This window comes from Panulirus ornatus, chromosome 38, assembly GCF_036320965.1.
Source record: "Panulirus ornatus isolate Po-2019 chromosome 38, ASM3632096v1, whole genome shotgun sequence".
NCBI classification, from domain to species: domain Eukaryota; kingdom Metazoa; phylum Arthropoda; class Malacostraca; order Decapoda; family Palinuridae; genus Panulirus; species Panulirus ornatus.
The window spans coordinates 27832380-27859756 of record NC_092261.1 but is presented as its reverse complement, the minus strand read 5'-3'; the positions used below and the strand labels follow the sequence as shown (position 1 = coordinate 27859756).

Here is a 27377-nt window from a genome sequence, read left to right as displayed (position 1 = left end):
GGGAGCGGGGGGCCAGAAACCCTCCCCTCCTTGTATTTTAACTTTCTAAAAGGGGAAACAGAAGAAGGAGTCACGCGGGGAGTGCTCATCCTCCTCGAAGGCTCAGATTGGGGTGTCTAAATGTGTGTGGATGTAATCAAGATGAGAAAAAAGGAGAGATAGGTAGTATGTTTGAGGAAAGGAACCTGGATGTTTTGGCTCTGAGTGAAACGAAGATCAAGGGTAAAGGGGAAGAGTGGTTTGGGAATGTCTTGGGAGTAAAGTCAGGGGTAAATGAGAGGACAAGAGCAAGGGAAGGAGTAGCAGTACTCCTGAAACAGGAGTTGTGGGAGTATGTGATAGAGTGTAAGAAAGTAAATTCTAGAATGATGTGGGTAAAACCGAAAGTTGATAGAGAGAGACGGGTGATTATTGGTGCATATGCACCTGGGCATGAGATGAAAGATCATGCGAGGCAAGTGTTTTGGGAGCAGCTGAATGAGTGTGTTAGTGGTTTTGATGCACAAAACCAGGTTATAGTGATGGGTGATTTGAATGCAAAGGTGAGTAACGTGGCAGTTGAGGGAATAATTGGTATACATGGGGTGTTCAGTGTTGTAAATGGAAATGGTGAAGAGCTTGTAGATTTATGTGCTGAAAAAGGATGGGTGATTGGGAATACCTGGTTTAAAAAGCGAGATATACATAAGTATACGTATGTAAGTAGGAGAGATGGCCAGGGAGCGTTATTGGATTACGTGTTAATTAATAGGCGTGTGAAAGAGAGACTTTTGGATGTTAATGTGCTGAGAGGTGCAACTGGAGGGATGTCTGATCATTTATATTGTGGAGGCGAAGGTGAAGATTTGTAGGGGTTTTCAGAAAAGAAGAGAGAATGTTGGGGTGAAGAGAGTGGTGAGAGTAAGTGAGCTTGGGAAGGAGACTTGTGTGAGGAAGTACCAGGAGAGACTGAGTACAAAATGGAAAAAGGTGAGAACAAAGGAGGTAAGGGGAGTGGGGGAGGAATGGGAGGTATTTAGGGAAGGAGTGATGGAGTGCGCAAAAGATGCTTGTGGCATGAGAAGCGTGGGAGGTGGGTTGATTAGAAAGGGTAGTGAGTGGTGGAATGAAGAAGTAAGATTATTAGTGAAAGAAAAGAGAGAGGCATTTGGACAATTTTTGCAGTGAAAAAATGCAACTGAGTGGGATATGTATAAAAGAAAGAGACAGGAGGTCAAGAGAAAGGTGCAAGAGGTGCAAAAGAAGGAAAATGAGAGCTGGGGTGAGAGAGTATCATTAAATTTTAGGGAGAATAAAAAGATGTTCTGGGAGGAGGTAAATAAAGTGGGTAAGACAAGGGAGCAAATGGGAACTTCAGTGAAGGGGGCTAATGGGAAGGTGATAACAAGTAGTGGTGATGTGAGGAGATGGAGTCAGTATTTTGAAGGTTTGTTGAATGTGTTTGATGATAGAGTGGCAGATATAGGGTGTTTTGGTCGAGGTGGTGTGCAAAGTGAGAGGGTTAGGGAAAATGATTTGGTAAACAGAGAAGAGGTAATAAAAGCTTTGCGGAAGATGAAAGCTGGCAAGGCAGCAGGTTTGGATGGTATTGCAGTGGAATCTATTAAAAAAGGGGGTGACTGTATTGTTGACTGGTTGGTAAGGTTATTTAATGTCTGTATGACTCATGGTGAGGTGCCTGAGGATTGGTGGAATGCGTGCATAGTGCCATTGTACAAAGGCAAAGGGGATAAGAGTGAGTGCTCAAATTACAGAGGTATAAGTTTGTTGAGTATTCCTGGTAAATTATATGGGAGGGTATTGATTAAGAGGGTGAAGGCATGTACAGAGCATCAGATTGGGGAAGAGCAGTGTGGTTTCAGAAGTGGTAGAGGATGTGTGGATCAGGTGTTCGCTTTGAAGAATGTATGTGAGAAATACTTAGAAAAGCAAATGGATTTGTATGTGGCATTTATGGATCTGGAGAAGGCATATGATAGAGTTGATAGAGATGCTCTGTGGAAGGTATTAAGAATATATGGTGTGGGATGCAAGTTGTTAGAAGCAGTGAAAAGTTTTTATGGAGGATGTAAGGCATGTGTACGTGTAGGAAGAGAGGAAAGTGATTGGTTCTCAGTGAATGTAGGTTTGCGGCAGGGGTGTGTGATGTCTCCATGGTTGTTTAATTTGTTTATGGATGGGGTTGTTAGGGAGGTGAATGCAAGAGTTTTGGAAAGAGGGGCAAGTATGAAGTCTGTTGGGGATGAGAGAGCTTGGGAAGTGAGTCAGTTGTTGTTCGCTGATGATACAGCGCTAGTGGCTGATTCATGTGAGAAACTGCAGAAGCTGGTGACTGAGTTTGGTAAAGTGTGTGAAAGAAGAAAGTTAAGAGTAAATGTGAATAAGAGCAAGGTAATTAGGTACAGTAGGGTTGAGGGTCAAGTCAATTGGGGGGTAAGTTTGAATGGAGAAAAACTGGAGGAAGTAAAATGTTTTAGATATCTGGGATCTGGCAGCGGATGGAACCATGGAAGCGGAAGTGGATCATAGGGTGGGGGAGGGGGCGAAAATCCTGGGAGCCTTGAAGAATGTGTGGAAGTCGAGAACATTACCTCGGAAAGCAAAAATGGGTACGTTTGAAGGAATAGTGGTTCCAACAATGTTGTATGGTTGTGAGGCGTGGGCTATGGATAGAGTTGTGCACAGGAGGATAGATGTGCTGGAAATGAGATGTTTGAGGACAATGTGTGGTGTGAGGTGGTTTGATCGAGTAAGTAACGTAAGGGTAAGAGAGATGTGTGGAAATAATAAGAGCGTGGTTGAGAGAGCAGAAGAGGGTGTTTTGAAATGGTTTGGGCACATGGAGAGAATGAATGAGGAAAGATTGACCAAGAGGATACGTGTTGGAGGTGGAGGGAACGAGGAGAAGTGGGAGACCAAATTGGAGGTGGAAAGATGGAGTGAAAAAGATTTTGAGTGATCGGGGCCTGAACATGCAGGAGGGTGAAAGGAGGGCAAGGAATAGAGTGAATTGGATCGATGTGGTATACCGGGGTTGACGTGCTGTCAGTGGATTGAATCAGGGCATGCAAAGCGTCTGGGGTAAACAATGGAAAGCTGGGTAGTTATGTATATTTGCGTGTGTGGACGTATGTATAAACATGTGTATGGGGGTGGGTTGGGCCATTTCTTTCGTCTGTTTCCTTGCGCTACCTCGCAAACGCGGGAGACAGCGACAAAGCAAAAAAAAAATATATATATATATATATATATATATATATATATATATATATATATATATATCTTTCTTTTATACATCTCCCACTCAATTTCATTTTTTCCCTGCAAAAATCGTCCAAATGCCTCTCTCTTCTCTTTCACTAATACTCTTACTTCTTCATCCCACCACTCACTACCCTTTCTAATCAACCCACCTCCCACTCTTCTCATGCCACAAGCATCTTTTGTGCAATCCATCACTGATTCCCTAAATACATCCCATTCCTCCCCCACTCCCCTTACTTCCATTGTTCTCATCTTTTTCCATTCTGTACTCAGTCTCTCCTGGTACTTCCTCACACAAGTCTCCTTCCCAAGCTCACTTACTCTCACCACCCTCTTCACCCCAACATTCACTCTTCTTTTCTGAAAACCCATACAAATCTTCACCTTAGCCTCCACAAGATAATGATCAGACATCCCTCCAGTTGCACCTCTCAGCACATTAACATCCAAAAGTCTCTCTTTCGCGCGCCTGTCAATTAACACGTAATCCAATAACGCTCTCTGGCCATCTCTCCTACTTACATAAGTATACTTATGTATATCTTGCTTTTTAAACCAGGTATTCCCAATCATCAGTCCTTTTTCAGCACATAAATCTACAAGCTCTTCACCATTTCCATTTACAACACTGAACACCCCATGTATACCAATTATTCCCTCAACTGCCACATTACTCACCTTTGCATTCAAATCACCCATCACTATAACCCGGTCTTGTGCATAAAAACCACTAACACACTCATTCAGCTGCTCCCAAAACACTTGCCTCTCATGATCTTTCTTCTCATGCCCAGGTGCATATGCACCAATAATCACCCATCTCTCTCCATCAACTTTCAGTTTTACCCATATTAATCGAGAATTTACTTTCTTACATTCTATCACATGAAATTGAGTGGGAGATGTATAAAAGAAAGAGACAGGAGGTCAAGAGAAAGGTGCAAGAGGTGAAAAAAAGGGCAAATGAGAGTTGGGGTGAGAGAGTATCATTAAATTTTAGGGAGAATAAAAAGATGTTCTGGAAGGAGGTAAATAAAGTGCGTAAGACAAGGGAGCAAATGGGAACTTCAGTGAAGGGCGCAAATGGGGAGGTGATAACAAGTAGTGGTGATGTGAGAAGGAGATGGAGTGAGTATTTTGAAGGTTTGTTGAATGTGTTTGATGATAGAGTGGCAGATATAGGGTGTTTTGGTCGAGGTGGTGTGCAAAGTGAGAGGGTTAGGGAAAATGATTTGGTAAACAGAGAAGAGGTAGTAAAAGCTTTGCAGAAGATGAAAGCCGGCAAGGCAGCAGGTTTGGATGGTATTGCAGTGGAATTTATCAAAAAAGGAGGTGACTGTATTGTTGACTGGTTGGTAAGGTTATTTAATGTCTGTATGACTCATGGTGAGGTGCCTGAGGATTGGCGGAATGCGTGCATAGTGCCATTGTACAAAGGCAAAGGGGATAAGAGTGAGTGCTCAAATTACAGAGGTATAAGTTTGTTGAGTATTCCTGGTAAATCATATGGGAGGATATTGACTGAGAGGGTGAAGGCATGTACAGAGCATCAGATTGGGGAAGAGCATTGTGGTTTCAGAAGTGGTAGAGGATGTGTGGATCAGGTGTTTGCTTTGAAGAATGTATGTGAGAAATACTTAGAAAAGCAAATGGATTTGTATGTAGCATTTATGGATCTGGAGAAGGCATATGATAGAGTTGATAGAGAAGCTCTGTGGAAGGTATTAAGAATATATGGTGTGGGAGGAAAGTTGTTAGAAGCAGTGAAAAGTTTTTATCGACGATGTAAGGTATGTGTACGTGTAGGAAGAGAGGAAAGTGATTGGTTCTCAGTGAATGTAGGTTTGCGGCAGGGGTGTGTGATGTCTCCATGGTTGTTTAATTTGTTTATGGATGGGGTTGTTAGGGAGGTGAATGCAAGAGTTTTGGAAAGAGGGGCAAGTATGAAGTCTGTTGGGGATGAGAGAGCTTGGGAAGTGAGTCAGTTGTTGTTCGCTGATGATACAGCGCTGGTGGCTGATTCATGTGAGAAACTGCAGAAGCTGGTGACTGAGTTTTGTAAAGTGTGTGAAAGAAGAAAGTTAAGAGTAAATGTGAATAAGAGCAAGGTAATTAGGTACAGTAGGGTTGAGGGTCAAGTCAATTGGGAGGTGAGTTTGAATGGAGAAAAACTGGAGGAAGTGAAGTGTTTTAGATATCTGGGAGTGGATCTGGCAGCGGATGGAACCATGGAAGCGGAAGTGGATCATAGGGTGGGGGAGGGGGCGAAAATTCTGGGAGCCTTGAAGAATGTGTGGAAGTCGAGAACATTATCTCGGAAAGCAAAAATGGGTATGTTTGAAGGAATAGTGGTTCCAACAATGTTGTATGGTTGCGAGGCGTGGGCTATGGATAGAGTTGTGCGCAGGAGGGTGGATGTGCTGGAAATGAGATGTTTGAGGACAATGTGTGGTGTGAGGTGGTTTGATCGAGTAAGTAACGTAAGGGTAAGAGAGATGTGTGGAAATAAAAAGAGCGTGGTTGAGAGAGCAGAAGAGGGTGTTTTGAAATGGTTTGGGCACATGGAGAGAATGAGTGAGGAAAGATTCACCAAGAGGATATATGTGTCGGAGGTGGAGGGAAAGAGGAGAAGAGGGAGACCAAATTGGAGGTGGAAAGATGGAGTGAAAAAGATTTTGTGTGATCGGGGCCTGAACATGCAGGAGGGTGAAAGGAGGGCAAGGAATAGAGTAAATTGGAGCGATGTGGTATACCGGGGTTGACGTGCTGTCAGTGGATTGAATCAAGGCATGTGAAGTGTCTGGGGTAAACCATGGAAAGCTGTGTAGGTATATATATTTGCGTGTGTGGACGTATGTATATACATGTGTATGGGGGTGGGTTGGGCCATTTCTTTCGTCTGTTTCCTTGTGCTACCTCGCAAATGCGGGAGACAGCGACAAAGCAAAAAAGAAAAAAAAAAAAAAAAATATATATATATATATATATATATATATATATATATATATAAATTTTTTTTTTTTTTTTTTTATACTTTGTCGCTGTCTCCCGCGTTTGCGAGGTAGCGCAAGGAAACAGACGAAAGAAATGGCCCAACCCCCCCCATACACATGTACATACACACGTCCACACACGCAAATATACATACCTACACAGCTTTCCATGGTTTACCCCGGACGCTTCACATGCCTTGATTCAATCCACTGACAGCACGTCAACCCCTGTATACCACATCGCTCCAATTCACTCTATTCCTTGCCCTCCTTTCACCCTCCTGCATGTTCAGGCCCCGATCACACAAAATCCTTTTCACTCCATCTTTCCACCTCCAATTTGGTCTCCCTCTTCTCCTCGTTCCCTCCACCTCCGACACATATATCCTCTTGGTCAATCTTTCCTCACTCATTCTCTCCATGTGCCCAAACCATTTCAAAACACCCTCTTCTGCTCTCTCAACCACGCTCTTTTTATTTCCACACATCTCTCTTACCCTTACGTTACTTACTCGATCAAACCACCTCACACCACACATTGTCCTCAAACATCTCATTTCCAGCACATCCATCCTCCTGCGCACAACTCTATCCATAGCCCACGCCTCGCAACCATACAACATTGTTGGAACTACTATTCCTTCAAACATACCCATTTTTGCTTTCCGGGATAATGTTCTCGACTTCCACACATTTTTCAAGGCTCCCAAAATTTTCGCCCCCTCCCCCACCCTATGATCCACTTCCGCTTCCATGGTTCCATCCGCTGACAGATCCACTCCCAGATATCTAAAACACTTCACTTCCTCCAGTTTTTCTCCATTCAAACTCACCTCCCAATTGACTTGACCCTCAACCCTACTGTACCTAATAACCTTGCTCTTATTCACATTTACTCTTAACTTTCTTCTTCCACACACTTTACCAAACTCCGTCACCAGCTTCTGCAGTTTCTCACATGAATCCGCCACCAGCGCTGTATCATCAGCGAACAACAACTGACTCACTTCCCAAGCTCTCTCATCCCCAACAGACTTCATACTTGCCCCTCTTTCCAAGACTCTTGCATTTACCTCCCTAACAACCCCATCCATAAACAAATTAAACAACCATGGAGACATCACACACCCCTGCCGCAAACCTACATTCACTGAGAACCAATCACTTTCCTCTCTTCCTACACGTACACATGCCTTACATCCTCGATAAAAACTTTTCACTGCTTCTAACAACTTGCCTCCCACACCATATATTCTTAATACCTTCCACAGAGCATCTCTATCAACTCTATCATATGCCTTCTCCAGATCCATAAATGCTACATACAAAACCATTTGCTTTTCTAAGTATTTCTCGCATACATTCTTCAAAGCAAACACCTGATCCACACATCCTCTACCACTTCTGAAACCACACATATATAAATATATATATATATATATATATATATATATATATATATATATATATATATATATATATATATATATATATATATATATGTCTAAATGTGTGTGGATGTAACCAAGATGAGAAAAAAGGAGAGATAGGTAGTATGTTTGAGGAAAGGAACCTGGATGTTTTGGCTCTGAGTGAAACGAAGCTAAAGGGTAAAGGGGAAGAGTGGTTTGGAAATGTCTTGGGAGTAAAGTCAGGGGTTAGTGAGAGGACAAGAGTACGGGAAGGAGTAGCACTACTCCTGAATCAGGAGTTGTGGGAGCGTGTGATAGAGTGTAAAAAAGTAAATTCTAGATTGATATTGGTAAAACTGAAAGTTGATGGAGAGAGATGGGTGATTATTGGTGCATATGCACCTGGGCATGAGAAGAAAGATCATGAGAGGCAAGTGTTTTGGGAGCAGCTGAATGAGTGTGTTAGTGGTTTTGATGCACAAGACCGGGTTATAGTGATGGGTGATTTGAATGCAAAGGTGAGTAATGAGGCAGTTGAGGGAATAATTGGTATACATTGAGTGTTCAGTGTTGTAAATGGAAATGGTGAAGAGCTTGTAGATTTATGTGCTGAAAAAGGACTGGTGATTGGGAATACCTAGTTTAAAAAGCGAGATATACATAAGTATACGTATGTAAGTAGGAGAGATGGCCGGAGAGCGTTATTGGATTACGTGTTAATTGATAGACGCACGAGAGAGACTTTTGGATGTTAATGTGCTGAGAGGTGCAACTGGAGGGATGTCTGATCATTATCTTGTGGAAGCAAAGGTGAAGATTTGTGGGGGCTTTCAGAAAAGAAGAGAGAATGTTGGGGTGAAGAGAGTGGTGAGAATAAGTGAGCTTGGGAAGGAGACTTGTGTGAGGAAGTACCAGGAGAGAATGAGCACAGAATGGAAAAAGGTGAGAACAAAGGAGCTAAGGGGAGTGGGGGAGGAATGGGATGTATTTAGGGAAGCAGTGATAGCTTGTGCAAAAGATGCTTGTGGCATGAGAAGCGTGGGAGGTGGGTTGATTAGAAAAGGTAGTGAGTGGTGGGATGAAGAAGTAAGATTATTAGTGAAAGAGAAGAGAGAGGCATTTGAACGATTTCTGCAGGGAAAAAATGCAAATGAGTGGGAGAGGTATAAAAGAAAGAGGCAGGAGGTCAAGAGAAAGGTGCAAGAGGTGAAAAAGAGGGCAAATGAGAGTTGGGGTGAGAGTATCATTAAATTTCAGGGAGAATAAAAAGATGTCTTGGAAGGAGGTAAATAAAGTGCGTAAGACAAGGGAGTAAATGGGAACTTCGGTGAAGGGGGCTAATGGGGAGGTGATAACAAGTAGTGGTGATGTGAGAAGGAGATGGAGTGAGTATTTTGAAGGTTTGTTGAATGTGTTTGATGATAGAGTGGCAGATGTGGGGTGTCTTGGTCGAGGTGGTGTGCAAAGTGAGAGGGTTGGGGAAAATGATTTGGTAAACAGAGAAGAGGTAGTAAAAGCTTTGCGGAAGATGAAAGCCGGCAAGGCAGCAGGTTTGGATGGTATTAAAGTGGAATCTATTAAAAAAGGGGGTGACTGTATTGTTGACTGGTTGGTAAGGTTATTTAATGTCTGTATGACTCATGGTGAGGTGCCTGAGGATTGGCGGAATACGTGCATAGTGCCATTGTACAAAGGCAAAGGGGATAAGAGTGAGTGCTCAAATTACAGAGGTATAAGTTTGTTGAGTATTCCTGGTAAATTATATGGGAGGGTATTGATTGAGAGGGTGAAGGCATGTACAGAGCATCAGATTGGGGAAGAGCAGTGTAGTTTCAGAAGTGGTAGAGGATGTGTGGATCAGGTGTTTGCTTTAAAGAATGTATGCGAGAAATACTTAGAAAAACAAATGGATTTGTATGTAGCATTTATGGATCTGGAGAAGGCATATGATAGAGTTGATAGAGATGCTCTGTGGAAGGTATTAAGAATATATGGTGTGGGAGGCAAGTTGTTAGAAGCAGTGAAAAGTTTTTATCGAGGATGTAAGGCATGTGTACGTGTAGGAAGAGAGGAAAGTGATTGGTTCTCAGTGAATGTAGGTTTGCGGCAGGGGTGTGTGATGTCTCCATGGTTGTTTAATTTGTTTATGGATGGGGTTGTTAGGGAGGTGAATGCAAGAGTTTTGGAAAGAGGGGCAAGTATGCAGTCTGTTGTGGATGAGAGAGCTTGGGAAATGAGTCAGTTGTTGTTTGCTGATGATACAGCGCTGGTGGCTGATTCATGTGAGAAACTGCAGAAGCTGGTGACTGAGTTTGGTAAAGTGTGTGAAAGAAGAAAGTTAAGAGTAAATGTGAATAAGAGCAAGGTTATTAGGTACAGTAGGGTTGAGGGTCAAGTCAATTGGGAGGTAAGTTTGAATGGAGAAAAGCTGGAGGAAGTGAAGTGTTTTAGATATCTGGGAGTGGATCTGGCAGCGGATGGAACCATGGAAGCGGAAGTGAATCATAGGGTGGGGGAGGGGGCGAAAATTCTGGGAGCCTTGAAGAATGTTTGGAAGTCAAGAACATTATCTCGGAAAGCAAAAATGGGTATGTTTGAAGGAATAGTGGTTCCAACAATGTTGTATGGTTGCGAGGCGTGGGCTATGGATAGAGTTGTGCGCAGGAGGGTGGATGTGCTGGAAATGAGATGTTTGAGGACAATGTGTGGTGTGAGGTGGTTTGATCGAGTAAGTAATGTTAGAGTAAGAGAGATGTGTGGAAATAAAAAGAGCATGGTTGAGAGAGCAGAAGAGGGTGTTTTGAAATGGTTTGGGCACATGGAGAGAATGAGTGAGGAAAGATTGACCAAGAGGATATATGTGTCGGAGGTGGAGGGAACGAGGAGAAGTGGGAGACCAAATTGGAGGTGGAAAGATGGAGTGAAAAAGATTTTGAGTGATCGGGGCCTGAACATGCGGGAGGGTGAAAGGCGTGCAAGGAATAGAGTGAATTGGAACGATGTAGTATGTACATATACAATATAATATAAATATATAGTATCATTACTCCATTACCAATAGCATGGGGTATATCAGGTACATTCACCTTTTGAACTTACCAATAAATGTCCTCAACCCTTGATTCAAGGGATGAGGAAGAGAGCTGCAAAGCAGAGGCAAAGAAAGTGGAACAGAGATCTGGGGATCCTAAATCAAATATGCAGAATAATGTATTAAATGTATCCATAAAAAAGATATATAACTCAGCCAGAGAAAGGACTATCAGGGATATGTGAAGTACTGGATGGAAAACTTAAAAGAATACATATTGTTCAGCATAAATGTGAAGCAATGAAAATGTAGATTCAAGATAAGGGTTGAAGGCACAATGAAACTATAAGAAATAACTGAAAGTTAGGTCGCTTATCAGAGACTGTGCAGAGTGAAAAATATTTAAAGAGTGTTGGTGATGATCCTTAAAATGGAAGAACATTCTCCAAAGAAAGAAAGAAAGAAAAGCTAAGGAAGTTTAGGAAGTCATAAAGGTACTTGATTAGAGGTAAAAGAAGTTGGGACACTTGGCTGATACAGGCAATACATTAACCTCTAATTGTCTCCAGATGGATATTCGCACAAGCTGAGTGATATCTCTAGATGGATATTTACATAATGTTTAATGCCTCAGCTTCAAGACCATGCACTAAGTTTGGGTGATGGATGAGATGGCTCCCCATAGCCAATAAGAATATATTTTCTTGAGTTTACTTGGAAGAAAACTGAGTAGCTTTTAGCTCAATTTACAGGAACAGGCAAAAGATAACCTTGAATTATTTCATGATGATTTGTACATGGATCACTTGGAGAGTGATTTTATGGACCATGACTCTTCTAGCATTGAGAGTTGACTAAGATGAGCCAGAAGAAGGTTTTCTTGCAAAATCAAAAGCATTATTGCTAGCACCTGCACAACACTGCCAGCACTGAATCTGACTGCTGCATCAGGTAATTTTACATACATTTTATAGTTTTGCTGTTATGAAAATATAAATGAATCATTAATTATAACTAGGATAGATTTGTTACATAAGATGAAACAATAATAATCAGTGATTGTTTTCTATAAGCAAAATTATGATAAAACATGCACTGTGACAACACTTGATACTCAGGCTTTCCTTCTGCACCTTTCAGTGCGTTGTGCTGAATCATCCATAAAACTTTTACACTATTAGTGTGAAAATAGTGGACAAAATATATTTCCAAAGTGATTCTTTTTCTCATTGTTATATGAATGTCAAAGAAAATGTTGGGATAACTCCATGGTTGTTTAATTTGTTTATGGATGGGGTTAGGGAGGTGAATGCGAGTTTTGGAAAGAGGGGCAAGTATGCAGTCTGTTGTGGATGAGAGAGCTTGGGAAGTGAGTCAGTTGTTGTTCGCTGATGATACAGCACTGGTGGTGGATTCATGTGAGAAACTGCAGAAGCTGGTAACTGAGTTTGGTAAAAGGTGTGAAAGAAGAAAGTTAAGAGGAAATGTGAATAAGAGCAAGGTTATTAGGTACAGTAGGGTTGAGGGTCAAGTCAATTGGGAGGTAAGTTTGAATGGAGAAAAACTGGAGGAAGTAAAGTGTTTTAGATATCTGGGAGTGGATCTGGCAGCGGATGGAACCATGGAAGCGGAAGTGAATCATAGGGTGGGGAGGGGGCGAAAATCCTGGGAGCCTTGAAAAATGTTTGGAAGTCGAGAACATTATCCCGGAAAGCAAAAATGGGTATGTTTGAAGGAATAGTGGTTCCAACAATGTTGTATGGTTGCGAGGCGTGGGCTATGGATAGAGTTGTGCGCAGGAGGGTGGATGTGCTGGAAATGAGATGTTTTAGGACAATATGTGGTGTGAGGTGGTTTGATCGAGTAAGTAACGTAAGGGTAAGAGAGATGTGTGGAAATAAAAAGAGCGTGGTTGAGAGAGCAGAAGAGGGTGTTTTGAAATGGTTTGGTCACATGGAGAGAATGCGTGAGAAAAGATTGACCAAGAGGATATATGCGTCGGAGGTGGAGGGAAGGAGGAGAAGTGGGAGACCAAATTGGAGGTGGAAAGATGAAGTGAAAAAGATTTTGAGTGATCGGGGCCTGAACATGCATGAGGGTGAAAGGCGGGCAAGGAATAGAGTGAATTGGATCGATGTGGTATACTGGGGTCGACGTGCTGTCGATGAATTGAATCAGGGCATGTGAAGCATCTGGGGTAAACCATGGAAAGTTCTGTGGGGCCTGGATGTGGAAAGGGAGCTGTGGTTTCGGGCATTATTACATAACAGCTAGAGACTGAGTGTGAACGAATGGGGCCTTTGTTGTCTTTTCCTAGCGCTACCGCGCACACATGAGGGGGGAGGGGGATGTTATTCCATGTGTGGTGAGGTGGCGATGGGAATAAATAAAGGCAGACAGTATGAATTATGTACATGTGTATATATGTATATGTCTGTGTGTGTATATATATGTGTACTTTGAGATGTATAGGTATGCATATTTGCGTGGGTGGACGAGTATGTATATAAGTGGGTAAGGGGGTGGGTTGGGCCATTTTCTTTCGTCTGTTTACTTGCGCTACCTCGCAAACGCGGGAGACAGCGACAAAGCAAAATAAATAAATATGTAAATAACTACATTATCAAAACATTCAAAAAGTCATAACTCTAAGGATTGGTAAGGAAAACCTAGTCAGACATTAAATAGTTAAAGGCCAACCACTGAAGATGACCTATGATATGGAGATGGGTAGCCAAAAGATGTCTAAACTAGCTAGTAAACTTTCCAAAAAGGATGAACTGAGGTTACAAACCAAGAAAAGAGAGAGGGAGAGAGAAGACTGAAGAATCTAGAAAACAGGCAAAAAAATGAAAGGAAACATGAGACCAGAGGGGAGAAACATTACACCCATTTCAAGCTTGAAAAGCTGATACTTAGAAGTACTCTGTGCCTTAGGCTAAAGATTATGTATACAAATCCAAATGGATTTGCAGCATATGGTAGTAAATGGTAAGAAACTAGTGTTTAAAGACTGAATCAGATAGAGCAATCCTGATGTTGTTGGAGTGGTGGAGACAAAACTCAGGAAAGAGTTACATTTTGCCTAATCTATCCAGAGGGGTACAGGAAAGCAAGGTGGGACAGAAAATACAAGGGGTTGGCCTTCCTAATATTGGACACCATTAGATTTCAAAAAATATTGATGAATGGTTTATTCAAACTGTACAAAATTGATATAATTGTTCTAAGAAAGAAGTGTACAAACATGATGATAGTTGACAACCCTTCAAGAAACAAGTGACCCTGAACAACCATACAGTAATGAAAATGAAGGAACATTAGGATGATGAAAGAAGAAAGATACCCTCCTTGGAGATGCTAAAGTTCTGATTATGGGAGATTTCAGTTACAAAGAAATATATTGGATAATCTAAATCCTCATGGTAATAGGGAATCTTGGATGCACTAAGTCCTATCATGTATACAAGAAAAGTTCCTGTATCAGCATGTCACTGAGCCTATGAGAACCATCAGAATTGTAGCATGAAATCTGAACAAATCAAATATGATACACCAAGTTGGAAATGTGACCATGAAATGCTTGAATTTGATCATATAGTTAAACAGGACCCAAAGGAAGACAGAGCTCAGAGAGACAATTTAATCATGACAATACAGACAATGGAACCAGTTCTTTGATAGTATAGATAAGGAAATGGAGTTCTAAAACTGGAGTACAAACCAGTGCAAGAAAAGGTCCTATGAGATCTACAATGAAAGAATTAAGATGGGTACCATGGATGTAAACTGAGGAAATAGGCTAAAAAGCAGACATGATTCAATGAATTACATCAAAACACAAAAAAGAGTAAAGATGTACTGTGGAGGAGATACAGATGAACAGTGGTCAGCCAGCAATTCTAAAGTATAAGAGAGCAAGAAATAAGCGCTGCAAGATAAAGAGGATGGTGCAGGGAATTTTGTCAAGAGCAAATGGTCAGTTATAGAGTATTTAATAGGACTAAGGGATTCATCAGGTGACCAGTTGAGACTGATAAGGAAATATGGAAGGAACTGAATATGAAGTTTAGAAGTGTTCTTACAGTGAAGGACACTGTTTCCTTTACATGAACAAAATGAGATGGGGGTGGAAGTCTTAGAAAATGTCAAAAGTGGCCTAAAGGATATAACTGTCAAAATATTTGACTCATACAAGGCTTACCTCCTAATGAAGGCCCTTCATTTAAACTAGGAGAATGTATAAAGCAACCTGTTATGATGCTTGAAATATTGTTCAGTATGGCACTAGAGGAAAGCACAGTAGAAGAGGACAAATGTACTTAAAGAAAGGCAAATAGAAAATTGCTGCAAATTGCACACCAGTCTCCCTAACAAGTATAATTTACAAAACTCTGGAAAAGGTAATCTGAAAGCAAACAGACACCTACTTGTGAAAGTGGAACTGCTTAACTGGAAGATCATGAATACAAATCTCATAGACTTCTCTGACAAAATGAGCACCATCTTAAACAAAAGAGATGGAAATGGAGTCTGAATTCCTGGACGGCCAGAAAGCATTCAATATTTCAGATTGGAGCCTAATTTAGAGGTTGGATCTACAAGCAGGAATAAGGCACAGACCCCCTTCACTGTACAGTAAATTATCTTAGTGGAAGGAAGCAAGGAAGAGACATCAGAGGAGCATCATCAAAATGATTTGGAGTTACTGATTGCATTTCTAAGGCCTTGGTCTTTGGCCTACTACTCCTCTTGGTATATGTTCATGACACATCTGATGGACTGAAGTCTTACTTCAACATGATTATGGATGATTATGGCTATGGGAGAAGTTAACAAAATGATTGCACCAGCTTACAAGGGGACCTACATACACTCTAAAATAAGCCTTATAATTGGCTGAAGAAATTCAAACTAAGTGCAAAGTAATAAGGACAGGACACAGACAAAAAAGATCCCAAGATACGGCTGGAAATAAGCTACAAGAATCTATAGTGTAAGAGACCTAGGTGTTAACAGTGTGTCCAACCTGTTACCTGAGCTCCACATCAGAACTGCTAGGGATGCAGGCTGTCTACTGGCAAATATCAGAATCATGGATACCATATGTTCAATAAAATATTCACAACATAGACAAAACTGGAATATGCTTCCTTAGCTTGGTTACTGGACCTAAAAAAGTGCCAAGATTTAACTGAGAGAGTCCACAGAATGACAGCTAAGATATTACATGAACTAAGAGGGAGGAGTTATTGTATACTGAGAGTCTGAGAGCTACAAATATGTCTACAATGGAGGAGAGAAGAGAAAAAATTAGGGGTGACCAAAATATTACCTTTTAAGAATCTAAGTTGGTTGAATGATGTCTAGAGTGAGCTGTCCTTCATGACATGCAATGCCAGCCACCACAGGTCATTACAAGAAAATTGGTGAGAAGCTTAGAAAAGACATGAGGATGTACTGGTTTAATGTAAGAGTATGGATGGCTGGAATGAAATACGTGATAAAACTGCAATTTTTGGCAGTATTCAGATGCTCAAAAAGCTATTTGATGGTAAAGGAAATTCAAAAGATGGGGCCCCATAAGTGTAGACCTCTCTCCCCATACTACACTTCAAATAAGTAATTAACTCATAAAAGTACTAACTTTTTCACTTTACACACTAAATTGATTGAAATGAGATTAACATCTTCCATTCATACCACCTCCATATCCAAAATGCTTACACTGCATCCAATTCTCAAGAATATATCTGTCATCTTCACCTGAAAAATCTCCAACCCTACTCATTTTCCTTACTGCACATATCTATCTCTTCTGTATTCTACTTCTCATCCTTGTACCCTTTACTGTACTGATTTATATTTTCTTGATTAACTTACCATCAGCCATATAATTATACAAGACCATATCATCCTTAAAAGTAAGTTCATATCCATGCATCTATCTAAGATCTTCTTCCCACATCCTCATTCTTCATTCTGTTCAACTGTCCAATTTCAACTATACTATGTAAGTAATCCAAGTCTGACCCATTTTGACTATATACTTTTAGATTTCACATCAAAATATCTGCCATGGATTAGGTACTTCTTCATGGAAGTTCCTTGCCCACTGTATGCTTAAGCTCTCAGTGCATCTACAATTTTTCTTCTCTGCATGACTTAACTTTCAACTTCAGCTTCCCATCATCATTCTCACTAAGCTTTACTTTCAAGTATAAGAACTCATCCACAACCTTCAGTTCTTCACCATCCATATTTAGCTTATACTCTAATCTCTCATTCACCTTAAATAACTAGTGTTGTAATTCTGTTCATATTCACTTTCAACATCCTCCTAATAGTGTCATCAAACTGGCTTACCATTCTATCTGCTTCTTCCTTCGATAAAATTTACACCTTATCATCAACTGCATGCTGCAAAAGTGACAGCTTCCATTCTGTTTCTCTACAGTTAAGTATCACATCACAATTACTCAACCTTAATTTCAACTCACATACAGCCCCATCCATAACAACCATGGTAACATCATACAACTTTGGCAAACTCACTTTCATTTCAAAGCACTCACTCATTCCACCACACTCTGTCACACATGCTCTCTTTCACTGTAAAATTTCACAACAACAGTAAGGTCTGTTCTGCACACCATATGGAGTCAGAACTTAAGTCCTTTCCTATTCACTTTAACATGTACCTTTTTTAAATCCAAAAATACCGTACATCCCTTTCTCTATAAATTTCTCCATTACATGACCAAGAGCAAAATTCTGGTCTACACATCCTCTTTCCTTCATAAAAAACACTACCTTGATTTTAACCCAGGGGCTCACTAATCCTACTAAGCTAAGGAGGCTTGCTCCTCGTAAGCGCTTGCAATTACTTTAGCTTCTTTCTTTAAAAAGAGGAACTGTAACAATAACAGACAGAGTCCCACTGATAATCAGTGGGTAATCCCACTGTTTCACCCAAAGGACAGAGCTCACTTTGAGCAAATTTCAGCTTAGCACCATGTTCTAAGCAATAAAGTACACATCATGAGCTTACCATAAGATGAAGTGAACAAATTTTAACCCCCTCATTCCCCCTAAACCCTAAATCACACTGTAAGTAGTATAAGAGAGTATGAGGGAAAGCAAGACCAGGAGCTTGGGAAGGAGACTTGTGTGAGGAAGTCCCAGGAGAGACTAAGTACAGAATGGAAAAAGGTGAGAACAAAGGACGTAAGGGGAGTGGGGGAGGAATGGAATGTATTTAGGGAAGCAGTGATGGCTTGCACAAAAGATGCTTGTGGCATGAGAAGCATGGGAGGTGGGCAGATTAGAAAGGGTAGTGAGAGGTGGGATGAAGAGGTAAGATTATTAGTGAAAGAGAAAAGAGAGGCATTTGACCGATTTTTGCAGGGAAGTGATGCAAATGAGTGGGAGATGTATAAAAGAAAGAGGCAGGAGGTCAAGAGAAAGGTGCAAGAGGTGAAAAAGAGGGCAAATGAGAGTTGGGGTGAGAGAGTATCATTAAATTTTAGACTGAGAGTGAACGAATGGGGCCTTTGTTGTCTTTTCCTAGCGCTACCTCGCACACATGAGGGGGAGGGGGATGTTATTCCATGTGTGGCTAGGTGGCGATGGGAATGAATAAAGGCAGTGTGAATTGTGTGCATGTGTATATATGTATGTGTCTGTGTGTGTATATATATGTGTACAATGAGATGTATGGGTATGTATATTTGCGTGTGTGTGACGTGTATGTATATACATGTGTATGGGGGTGGGTTGGGCCATTTCTTTCGTCTGTTTCCTTGCGCTACCTTGCAAACGCGGGAGAGAGCGACAAAGCAAAATAAATAAATAAATAAAAAGATGTTCTGGAAGGAGGTAAATAAAATGCGTAAGACAAGGGAGCAAATGGGAACTTCAGTGAAGGGCGCAAATGGGGAGGTGATAACAAGTAGTGGTGATGTGAGAAGGAGATGGAGTGAGTATTTTGAAGGTTTGTTGAATGTGTTTGATGATAGAGTGGCAGATATAGGGTGTTTTGGTCGAGGTGGTGTGCAAAGTGAGAGGGTTAGGGAAAATGATTTGGTAAACAGAGAAGAGGTAGTGAAAGCTTTGCGGAAGATGAAAGCCGGCAAGGCAGCAGGTTTGGATGGTATTGCAGTGGAATTTATTAAAAAAGGGGGTGAGTGTATTGTTGACTGGTTGGTAAGGTTATTTAATGTATGTATGACTCATGGTGAGGTGCCTGAGGATTGGCGAAATGCGTGCATAGTGCCATTGTACAAAGGCAAAGGGGATAAGAGTGAGTGCTCAAATTACAGAGGTATAAGTTTGTTGAGTATTCCTGGTAAATTATATGGGAGGGTATTGATTGAGAGGGTGAAGGCATGTACAGAGCATCAGATTGGGGAAGAGCAGTGTGGTTTCAGAAGTGGTAGAGGATGTGTGGATCAGGTGTTTGCTTTGAAGAATGTATGTGAGAAATACTTAGAAAAGCAAATGGATTTGTATGTAGCATTTATGGATCTGGAGAAGGCATATGATAGAGTTGATAGAGATGCTCTGTGGAAGGTATTAAGAATATATGGTGTGGGAGGAAAGTTGTTAGAAGCAGTGAAAAGTTTTTATCGAGGATGTAAGGCATGTGTACGTGTAGGAAGAGAGGAAAGTGATTGGTTCTCAGTGAATGTAGGTTTGCGGCAGGGGTGTGTGATGTCTCCATGGGTGTTTAATTTGTTTATGGATGGGGTTGTTAGGGAGGTAAATGCAAGAGTTTTGGAAAGAGGGGCAAGTATGAAGTCTGTTGGGGATGAGAGAGCTTGGGAAGTGAGTCAGTTGTTGTTCGCTGATGATATAGCGCTGGTGGCTGATTCATGTGAGAAACTGCAGAAGCTGGTGACTGAGTTTGGTAAAGTGTGTGGAAGAAGAAAGTTAGGAGTAAATGTGAATAAGAGCAAGGTTATTAGGTACAGTAGGGTTGAGGGTCAAGTCAATTGGGAGGTGAGTTTGAATGGAGAAAAACTGGAGGAAGTGAAGTGTTTTATATATCTGGGAGTGGATCTGGCAGCGGATGGAACCATGGAAGCGAAAGTGGACCATAGGGTGGGGGAGGGGGCGAAAATTCTGGGGGCCTTGAAGAATGTGTGGAAGTCGAGAACATTATCTCGGAAAGCAAAAATGGGTATGTTTGAGGGAGTAGTGGTTCCAACAATGTTGTGTGGTTGCGAGGCGTGGGCTATGGATAGAGTTGTGCGCAGGAGGATGGATGTGCTGGAAATGAGATGTTTGAGGACAATGTGTGGTGTGAGGTGGTTTGATCGAGTGAGTAACGTAAGGGTAAGAGAGATGTGTGGAAATAAAAAGAGCGTGGTTGAGAGAGCAGAAGAGGGTGTTTTGAAGTGGTTTGGGCACATGGAGAGAATGAGTGAGGAAAGATTGACCAAGAGGATATATGTGTCGGAGGTGGAGGGAACGAGGAGAAGAGGGAGACCAAATTGGAGGTGGAAAGATGGAGTGAAAAAGATTTTGTGTGATCGGGGCCTGAACATGCAGGAGGGTGAAAGGAGGGCAAGGAATAGAGTGAATTGGAGCGATGTGGTATACCGGGGTTGATGTGCTGTCAGTGGATTGAATCAAGGCATGTGAAGCATCTGGGGTAAACCATGGAAAGCTGTGTAGGTATGTATATTTGCGTGTGTGGACGTATGTATATACATGTGTATGGGGGGGGTTGGGCCATTTCTTTCGTCTGTTTCCTTGTGCTACCTCGCAAACGCGGGAGACAGCGACAAAGTATAAAAAAAAAAAAAAAAGATTTTTGGAAGGAGGTAAATAAAGTGCATAAGACGGGGAACAAATGGAAACATCAGTGAAAGGGGGCTAATGGGGAGGAGATAACAAGTAGTGGTGATGTGAGAAGGAGATGGAGTGAGTATTTTGAAGGCTTGTTGAATGTGTTTGAGGATAGAGTGGCAGATATAGGATGTTTTGGTCGAGGTAGTGTGAAAAGTGAGAGGGTTACGGAAAATGATTTGGTAAACATAGAAGAGGTAGTAAAAGCTTTGAAGAAGATGAAAGCCGGCAAGGCAGCGGGTTAGGGATAATGTCTGTTCCCAAGTCCTCATAGAGAATCCTGCAGCTTATTTTCTGCTAGATAATCATGTTGAGGCCTCTGTCACTTTCTCCCATCTTACTTACTTGACATCTGCTCTTGAATTTTGTTAAACATAGATCAGATGAACTTTGGAGTCTGTTTAAGTTCTGCTGTGAATTGATGCAGTCCTCCCACTTTCCGCTTCCCTCATGACCTTTGAATCATCTGCAAACCTATTTAGGTAGGAGTCAGTACCTTCAGGCAAATCATATCTCTAAATAAGAAAAAAGGAACGGTCCCAGAACAAAACCCTGTGGCACTCTGTTGGTCATCTTGATCTATTTGGAGAGGGTTTCTCTGATGTGCATCTTTTGTTCCCTTCTGCAGAAAAAATCTTCAATCCATTGAAGGAGCCCCAATATTCCAGCCTGGTGATTCAGATATAAACAATGCACCCATCCTTCCCTTTCAAACTGTTTTAAAAAAGCTCACTGTCGTGTAGAAAGTTAAAAGGTTTGTTTCACATGATCTCTTTTACTGAAAACCATGCTGTTGTTCACTGAAGCAATTCTCCCTTGTAGAAAGTCATCCATTTGCTCTCTAACTATCTTTTCCAGAATATTACAGACCTCACTTGTCAGTGAGATTGGTCTACTGTTCAGTGTCTCTTCCTAGTATCCTTTCTTATCTATTTATCTTTTATTTATTTTGCTTTGTCGCTGTCTCCCACATTAGCAAGGTAGTGCAAGGAAACAGATGAAAGAATGGCCCAACCCACCCACATACACATGTATATACATACATGTCCACACACGCAATATACATACCTATACATCTCAACGTATACATATATATACACACACAGACATATACATATATACACATGTACATAATTCATACTGTCTGCCTTTATTCATTCCCATTGCCACCCCGCCACACATGAAATAACAACCCCCTCCCCCCTCATATGCGCAAGGTAGTGCTAGGAAAAGACAACAAAGGCCACATTCGTTCACACTCAGTCTCTGGCTGTCATGTAATAATGCACCGAAACCACAACTCCCTTTCCATATCCAGGCCCCACCAAACTTTCCATGGTTTACCCCAGACACTTCACATGCCCTGGTTCAATCTAAGTATCCTTTCTTATAGACATGTAATATACTTGTCCTATTCCATTCCTTGGCACTCTGCCTCTATCCAGTGACATGTTGAATAGTATTTCAAGAGGTTTACCTAGCAAATCTGAATATGGCTATGGCGGAGGAGGGCAACAAAGACAGTACCAGAATTAAGAGAGCTAAATTGCTGGAAAAAGCTGGAGGCTTTAGATTTACCCACCTTTGGAGAGAAAAGAGTGAGGGGTGACCTGATCATAACCTTTAAGGTTTTAAAAAAGATTGATGATGTGGTCTGTGGACAGTTCTTTGAGTAATGTAAGGATGGAGAAGCCAAGAACATAACATGAAATTAAGCAAGAAACTTGTTACAGGTACACCACCGATTTTCCAGCTACTGTTGGTTCGGTACCTCCTTTAGTCCGGACAAAATTACATGAGGGAACTTGAAATTATCACAGGGTGGCCACAGATGGTTTTGTGTATAGGGCGTGCTTATTTACATTCTTTACACTGCACTCACTGTTGATGATACCACAATTCTGTGAGATTCTTAGCTTATTTTGCTTAAATCTAACCCTACCTATGGCTTCTAAGAAATATGAGTGTCAGTTGTAAACACTAGTCCATATCAATCCAAGATAAAGTAGAACTGTTGAAAAAAATGGACCGTGGTGTTTGGTGCGTAAGCTGTGTGACATCTACAGTATTGGTTCATCAACTGTTTATAATGTAGAGAAGCAAAGGGAGAAAATATTGAAATTCTATGCAGACAGCAATTCTAAGACGCAAATGACGATTAGAAAAACTATGAAAGATGGTAAGAGTAGTGAGCACAATCGAGTGATGATGGAATGGTTTTGACAGTGTCAGAGTGATGGAGTGGAATTGTCAGGTAGCATGATAATGGACCAGGCTAAGTTGTTCCATAAAGAACTTAAATCACAACATGAGCATGACTATAGTGAAGGATGGCTTCAAAAATTCAAGAAGCGTCATGGAATTTCCATGAATAAAGTGTGTGGAGAAAAGCTGTCTGCAAACCACAAAGGAGCTGCCGAGTATGTGGACGAATATGTGAAACTTGTAGCTGACGAGCACCTCAGTTCTGAGCAGTTGTATAATGCATACAAAACTGCATTATTCTGGCGATGCACACCTAGGAAAACACTAACAACAGAAGATGAAGAAGACCCTACAGGATTCAAACAGGTGTATCTAGGGGAAATAGCTCCTATGGCAAGCACTGAAATTGTGCCGACATTTTTTATTTCTATTACCTCCGCCAAGGAGATTATGTTTTTACTGGCGTTTGTTTGTTTGTGAGCAACTTTCAACAAAGTTATGAACAAGTTTTGATGAAATTTTCAAGGAAAGTCAGAAATGACACAAGGACCAATTGATAAGATTTTGGGAGTAATATGAATCATTGTCTGAATCCAGGACAACATTACAGAAATATCAATTTTTCTGAATAACTACAGAAATATCAATTTTTGTGAATAACTATTGAACAATAATGATATCAATGTGATTCCAAATGCCAAAGATATGTTTTCATGGTCAAATAAATCTAAATCTTTAAGATCCGATCTTTGTCTGGATCCAGGACACCAATACACCACTGGTGTCCGCCTTCAAGTGGCACCCAGGGCACCTGCCCTACCTGCAATACCCTAGATACGCCACTGGATTCAAACAATGTAAGGACAGACTTACCATCTTAGGGTGCTCAAACATTTGATATTTGTTTACTTTAAATTTCTAGCTATCCCTGGAATACTTTAAACACATGGGATATGTATAATTAGTGAGTTAGAGGTGTGTTGATGAATTATCATTATGTGACCATGGTTGGTCTGGCAAAATGGTTAATCCAACAAGGCTTTGGAACCAAGAGTGCCTGAAAATTGGCGGTGTACCTGTAGTATGATAAAATTTGACTAATCTATCCAATAATCCTTCAGGAAGATATACTGTACATCTTGCTGTTTATTGAACAAATCAAGACAATATCTGCTTTCATATCAAAATGGTCTACAGGTAGCAATCTTCTCTAAGTGAAAGGTAAGACTAAATAAACGCAAGGTATATTATAAAGAAAGAAGATGTAATGACATATGTATGGCTATTTCCTAAAATATTCTCTGTACCCCCCATGAAAAATCGCAAAATGAAATTCCTATCTTGTATGCTTATGATAGTTTTCAGAAAATTTAAGAGGGACTACAAAGCAGAAATTTCAGTCTTGCTCAGATATATCACAGAAAGATCTGAGGAATCTTATTTTGTCTACTAACAACAAACTAAAATTATCATACAGTGAGTAATGAGTTTCATGCCTGTAAAAATTTCAAGATAATATCTTTACCGTTAATTTATCTCTGTAGTCATAGTTGACAGTAGCACCATCAGCATAAATGATAGACTTAAGCCGCAAGAAGTCATCATAGTAGTACTGCTCAGATAGACTGCCACGGGTCCACCCAGTTATGTGTCCCCAGTGATCATAGCTGACGTTGCTTGGAACCAGTGGTGAAACTGGAACCCATCTAACAGGTCGTCCCACAGAATCATATGTGATGTTGATCAGCATCTGGCCTGAGACAGATAGCAGTGCCTCCGATGAAGAAACAGGATCATAACTAAGAGTCAGAAGGTCGGCACCATTTACCCTCAGATTCCCAGTCACCTGAAAGTGGAAGAGTGATACACTGATTAATTTTATCATTGATCACACTTCTTAATTTTGAGTCTCTGAGTACAGCATGTGTCTTTTAGGACATTAAGAATTTAGCCACAGACACAGAACATAACCATAAGTCATTATAATCACAATCAGCACCAAATCACAGTTACTACCTTCATGCCATGCCCATTACTGTGGTGGCTTGCTGGAGAATAGATCCACTCATAACGGTTGACAAGGTCTCCAGATATGTGTGTCTGCTGGCGGGACAGGATGGGGAACATCTCTGCAGCTACCTGGCTGGTGGACTCTAACACTCGGTATGAGGTCCTCTCCAGGGAAACCTCATGATCCCACTCTGTTACTACTCGTAATTGGCCTTCACCACCTATATCTGCTACTGCCTCCACAGGTCCTATGATCAAAATAAATATACCTATTAAGCACTGGCACAAGGATATATATTGTCCATTGATCAACACCTAGTTCAATGTCTCTATTATATCTGCAAGATGGCTCATCTAGGATCTCTGTAAATATCCAAAAATCATTGAAGGAATTCACATGTTTATCAAATATTTTCTTCATTCTCACACATACTATACTTTCTCTGGTTTGTCTTTCCAATTTTCAATCAGTTTCCCTTGCACCTTTCAAATTCCTCACAATTCAAATAAAAAAGTTTTAGCAATCTTAAGAGACTGTTCTGTAGCTGTGGTCTCATATTATTTGGTGACTGGCTTGAAAGCTCGAAAACCATTTTGTATCACTGTCATGGAAGGTGGTGTTGAGTATCTTTTTTGTTAGATATGTCAGAGAACAGTATCCAGTTCCTTATTGTTAGATACCTTGAGCACAGGGTAAGGGAGATGTTATGACGGGTTAAGGTCATCTAGAATGTGTTGCATAAGGTTTGCAGGCAGTATGATAGTGGTATATTTAGATCTGAAGCTGCATTAAGAATTTGCAAGTGGGATGTTTGGTTGATTTTATTATGAATTAGTATGTGAGGAGTTTGGACACTATTAAAATTAGTGATATTGGTAAGCAAAGGGAAGGAGAACCGAAAGCTTTGATGGGTTTCAGGATGGGTATCACATGAATAAGTTCCAGCTGTTAGAGATTAAGTCATATAGCTTAGGCTGTCTGAAGTTATCAGCAAAAACTTGGACTGTTAATGACACACGCCACTTTATGTAGAAGTGTGATATCTTGTTAGGGCTTTTTGTGGGTGAATTCTTGATAGTTCTGATTGTGTCATAAGTGTTAGGAGTAAAAAGGTAAGGAGTGGAGCCATTCAGTTGAGAGAATATTTTTGTAGCATTTTCATGATTAACCTTTTGAGATGTGTGGTAGGTTTATGGATGATTTTAGAGTAAAAATGTTTCTTGAGTATGCTCACATGTTCATTACAAGTTAAAATGCATTTATACATTTCATTTTTTTCATACTCGGTCACCATTTCCAGCATTAGTGCTATGAATGAATGTGGCCTTTTTTTGTCTGTTTTCCTGGTGTTTCCTTGCTGAAGCAGGGGGTAGTGATGCTGTTTCCTGTGGGGCAGGGTAGCAACAGGAATGGATGAAGGCAAGCAAGTATGAATATCATTAATTTTCATTATACTTTGTTGCTGTCTCCCACGTTAGTGAGGTAGCACAAGGAAACAGACGAAAAAATGGCCCAACTCACCCACATACACATGTACATACATGAATGTCCACACATGCACATATACACACCTATACATTTCAATGTATACATACATATACATACACAGACATATACATATACTCATGTACATATTCATACTTGCTGCCTTCATCCTTTTCCATCGCCACCCCGCCACACTTGAAATGGCACCCCCTTCCCCCCCATGCATGTGCGAGGTAGCATTAGGAAAAGAAAACAAAGGCCAGCCTTTGAGGGAAATCCTCACTTGGGCCCCTTCTCTGTTGCTTCATTTGGAAAATTGAAAATGAGAGGGAAGGATTTCCAGCCTCCCACTCCCTCTGCTTTTAGTTACCTTCTATGTCATGCATGGAATACGTGGGAAGTATTCTTTCTCTCTTATCCCCACAGAACCCTCCATGGTTTACTCCAGATGCTTCACATGCCCTGATTCAGTCCAGTGATAGCACATCGATCCGGGTATACCACATTGTTCCAAATCACTCTATTCCTTGCACACCTTTCACCCTCCTGTATGTTCAGCCCCCGATTGCTTAAAATCTTTTTCACCTAATCCTTCCACCTCGAATTTGGTCTCCCGCTTCTCCTTGTTCCTTCTACCTCTGACACATATATCCTCTGTCAATCTTTCCTCACTCATTCTCTCCATGTGTCCAAACCATTTCAACACACCCTCTTCTCTCTCAACCACACTCTTTTTATCTATATATATTTATTATATATTTATTTATTATTGATAATCACTGTTTCCCATGTCAGCAAGGTAGTGCCAGGAAACAGATGAAGAATAGCCCATCCACTCACATACATACATATGCATATACATACATAAGCATATCAGTGTATACATACATATACATACACAAACATAGACATATACATATATACACTTACATGGGTATGTTTGAAAAAATATTGGTTCCAACAATGTTATACGGTTACAAAGCATGGGCTATTGATAGGGTTTTGCGGAGGAGGGTGGATGTGTTGGAAATGAGATGTTTGAGGACAGTATGTAGTGTGAGGTGGTTTGATCGAGTAAGTAATGAAAGCGTAAGAGAGATGTGTGGTAATAAAAAGAGTGTGGT

At 40.9% G+C, this 27377-nt stretch overlaps 1 protein-coding gene across 1 annotated transcript in view; it reads right to left on the bottom strand.

The window, feature by feature from the left end:
• The window catches only part of LOC139760933 (teneurin-m-like), a 395107-nt gene that overhangs the window by 42520 nt on the left and 325210 nt on the right, over window positions 1–27377 (bottom strand). Inside the window, exons 10-11 of the mRNA XM_071684709.1 lie at window positions 24774–25015; window positions 24283–24603 (exon numbers count right to left, since the gene is read on the bottom strand). Of these exons, the coding sequence (XP_071540810.1) occupies window positions 24283–24603; window positions 24774–25015 (563 nt within the window). The remainder of the gene's footprint in view (window positions 1–24282; window positions 24604–24773; window positions 25016–27377) is intronic.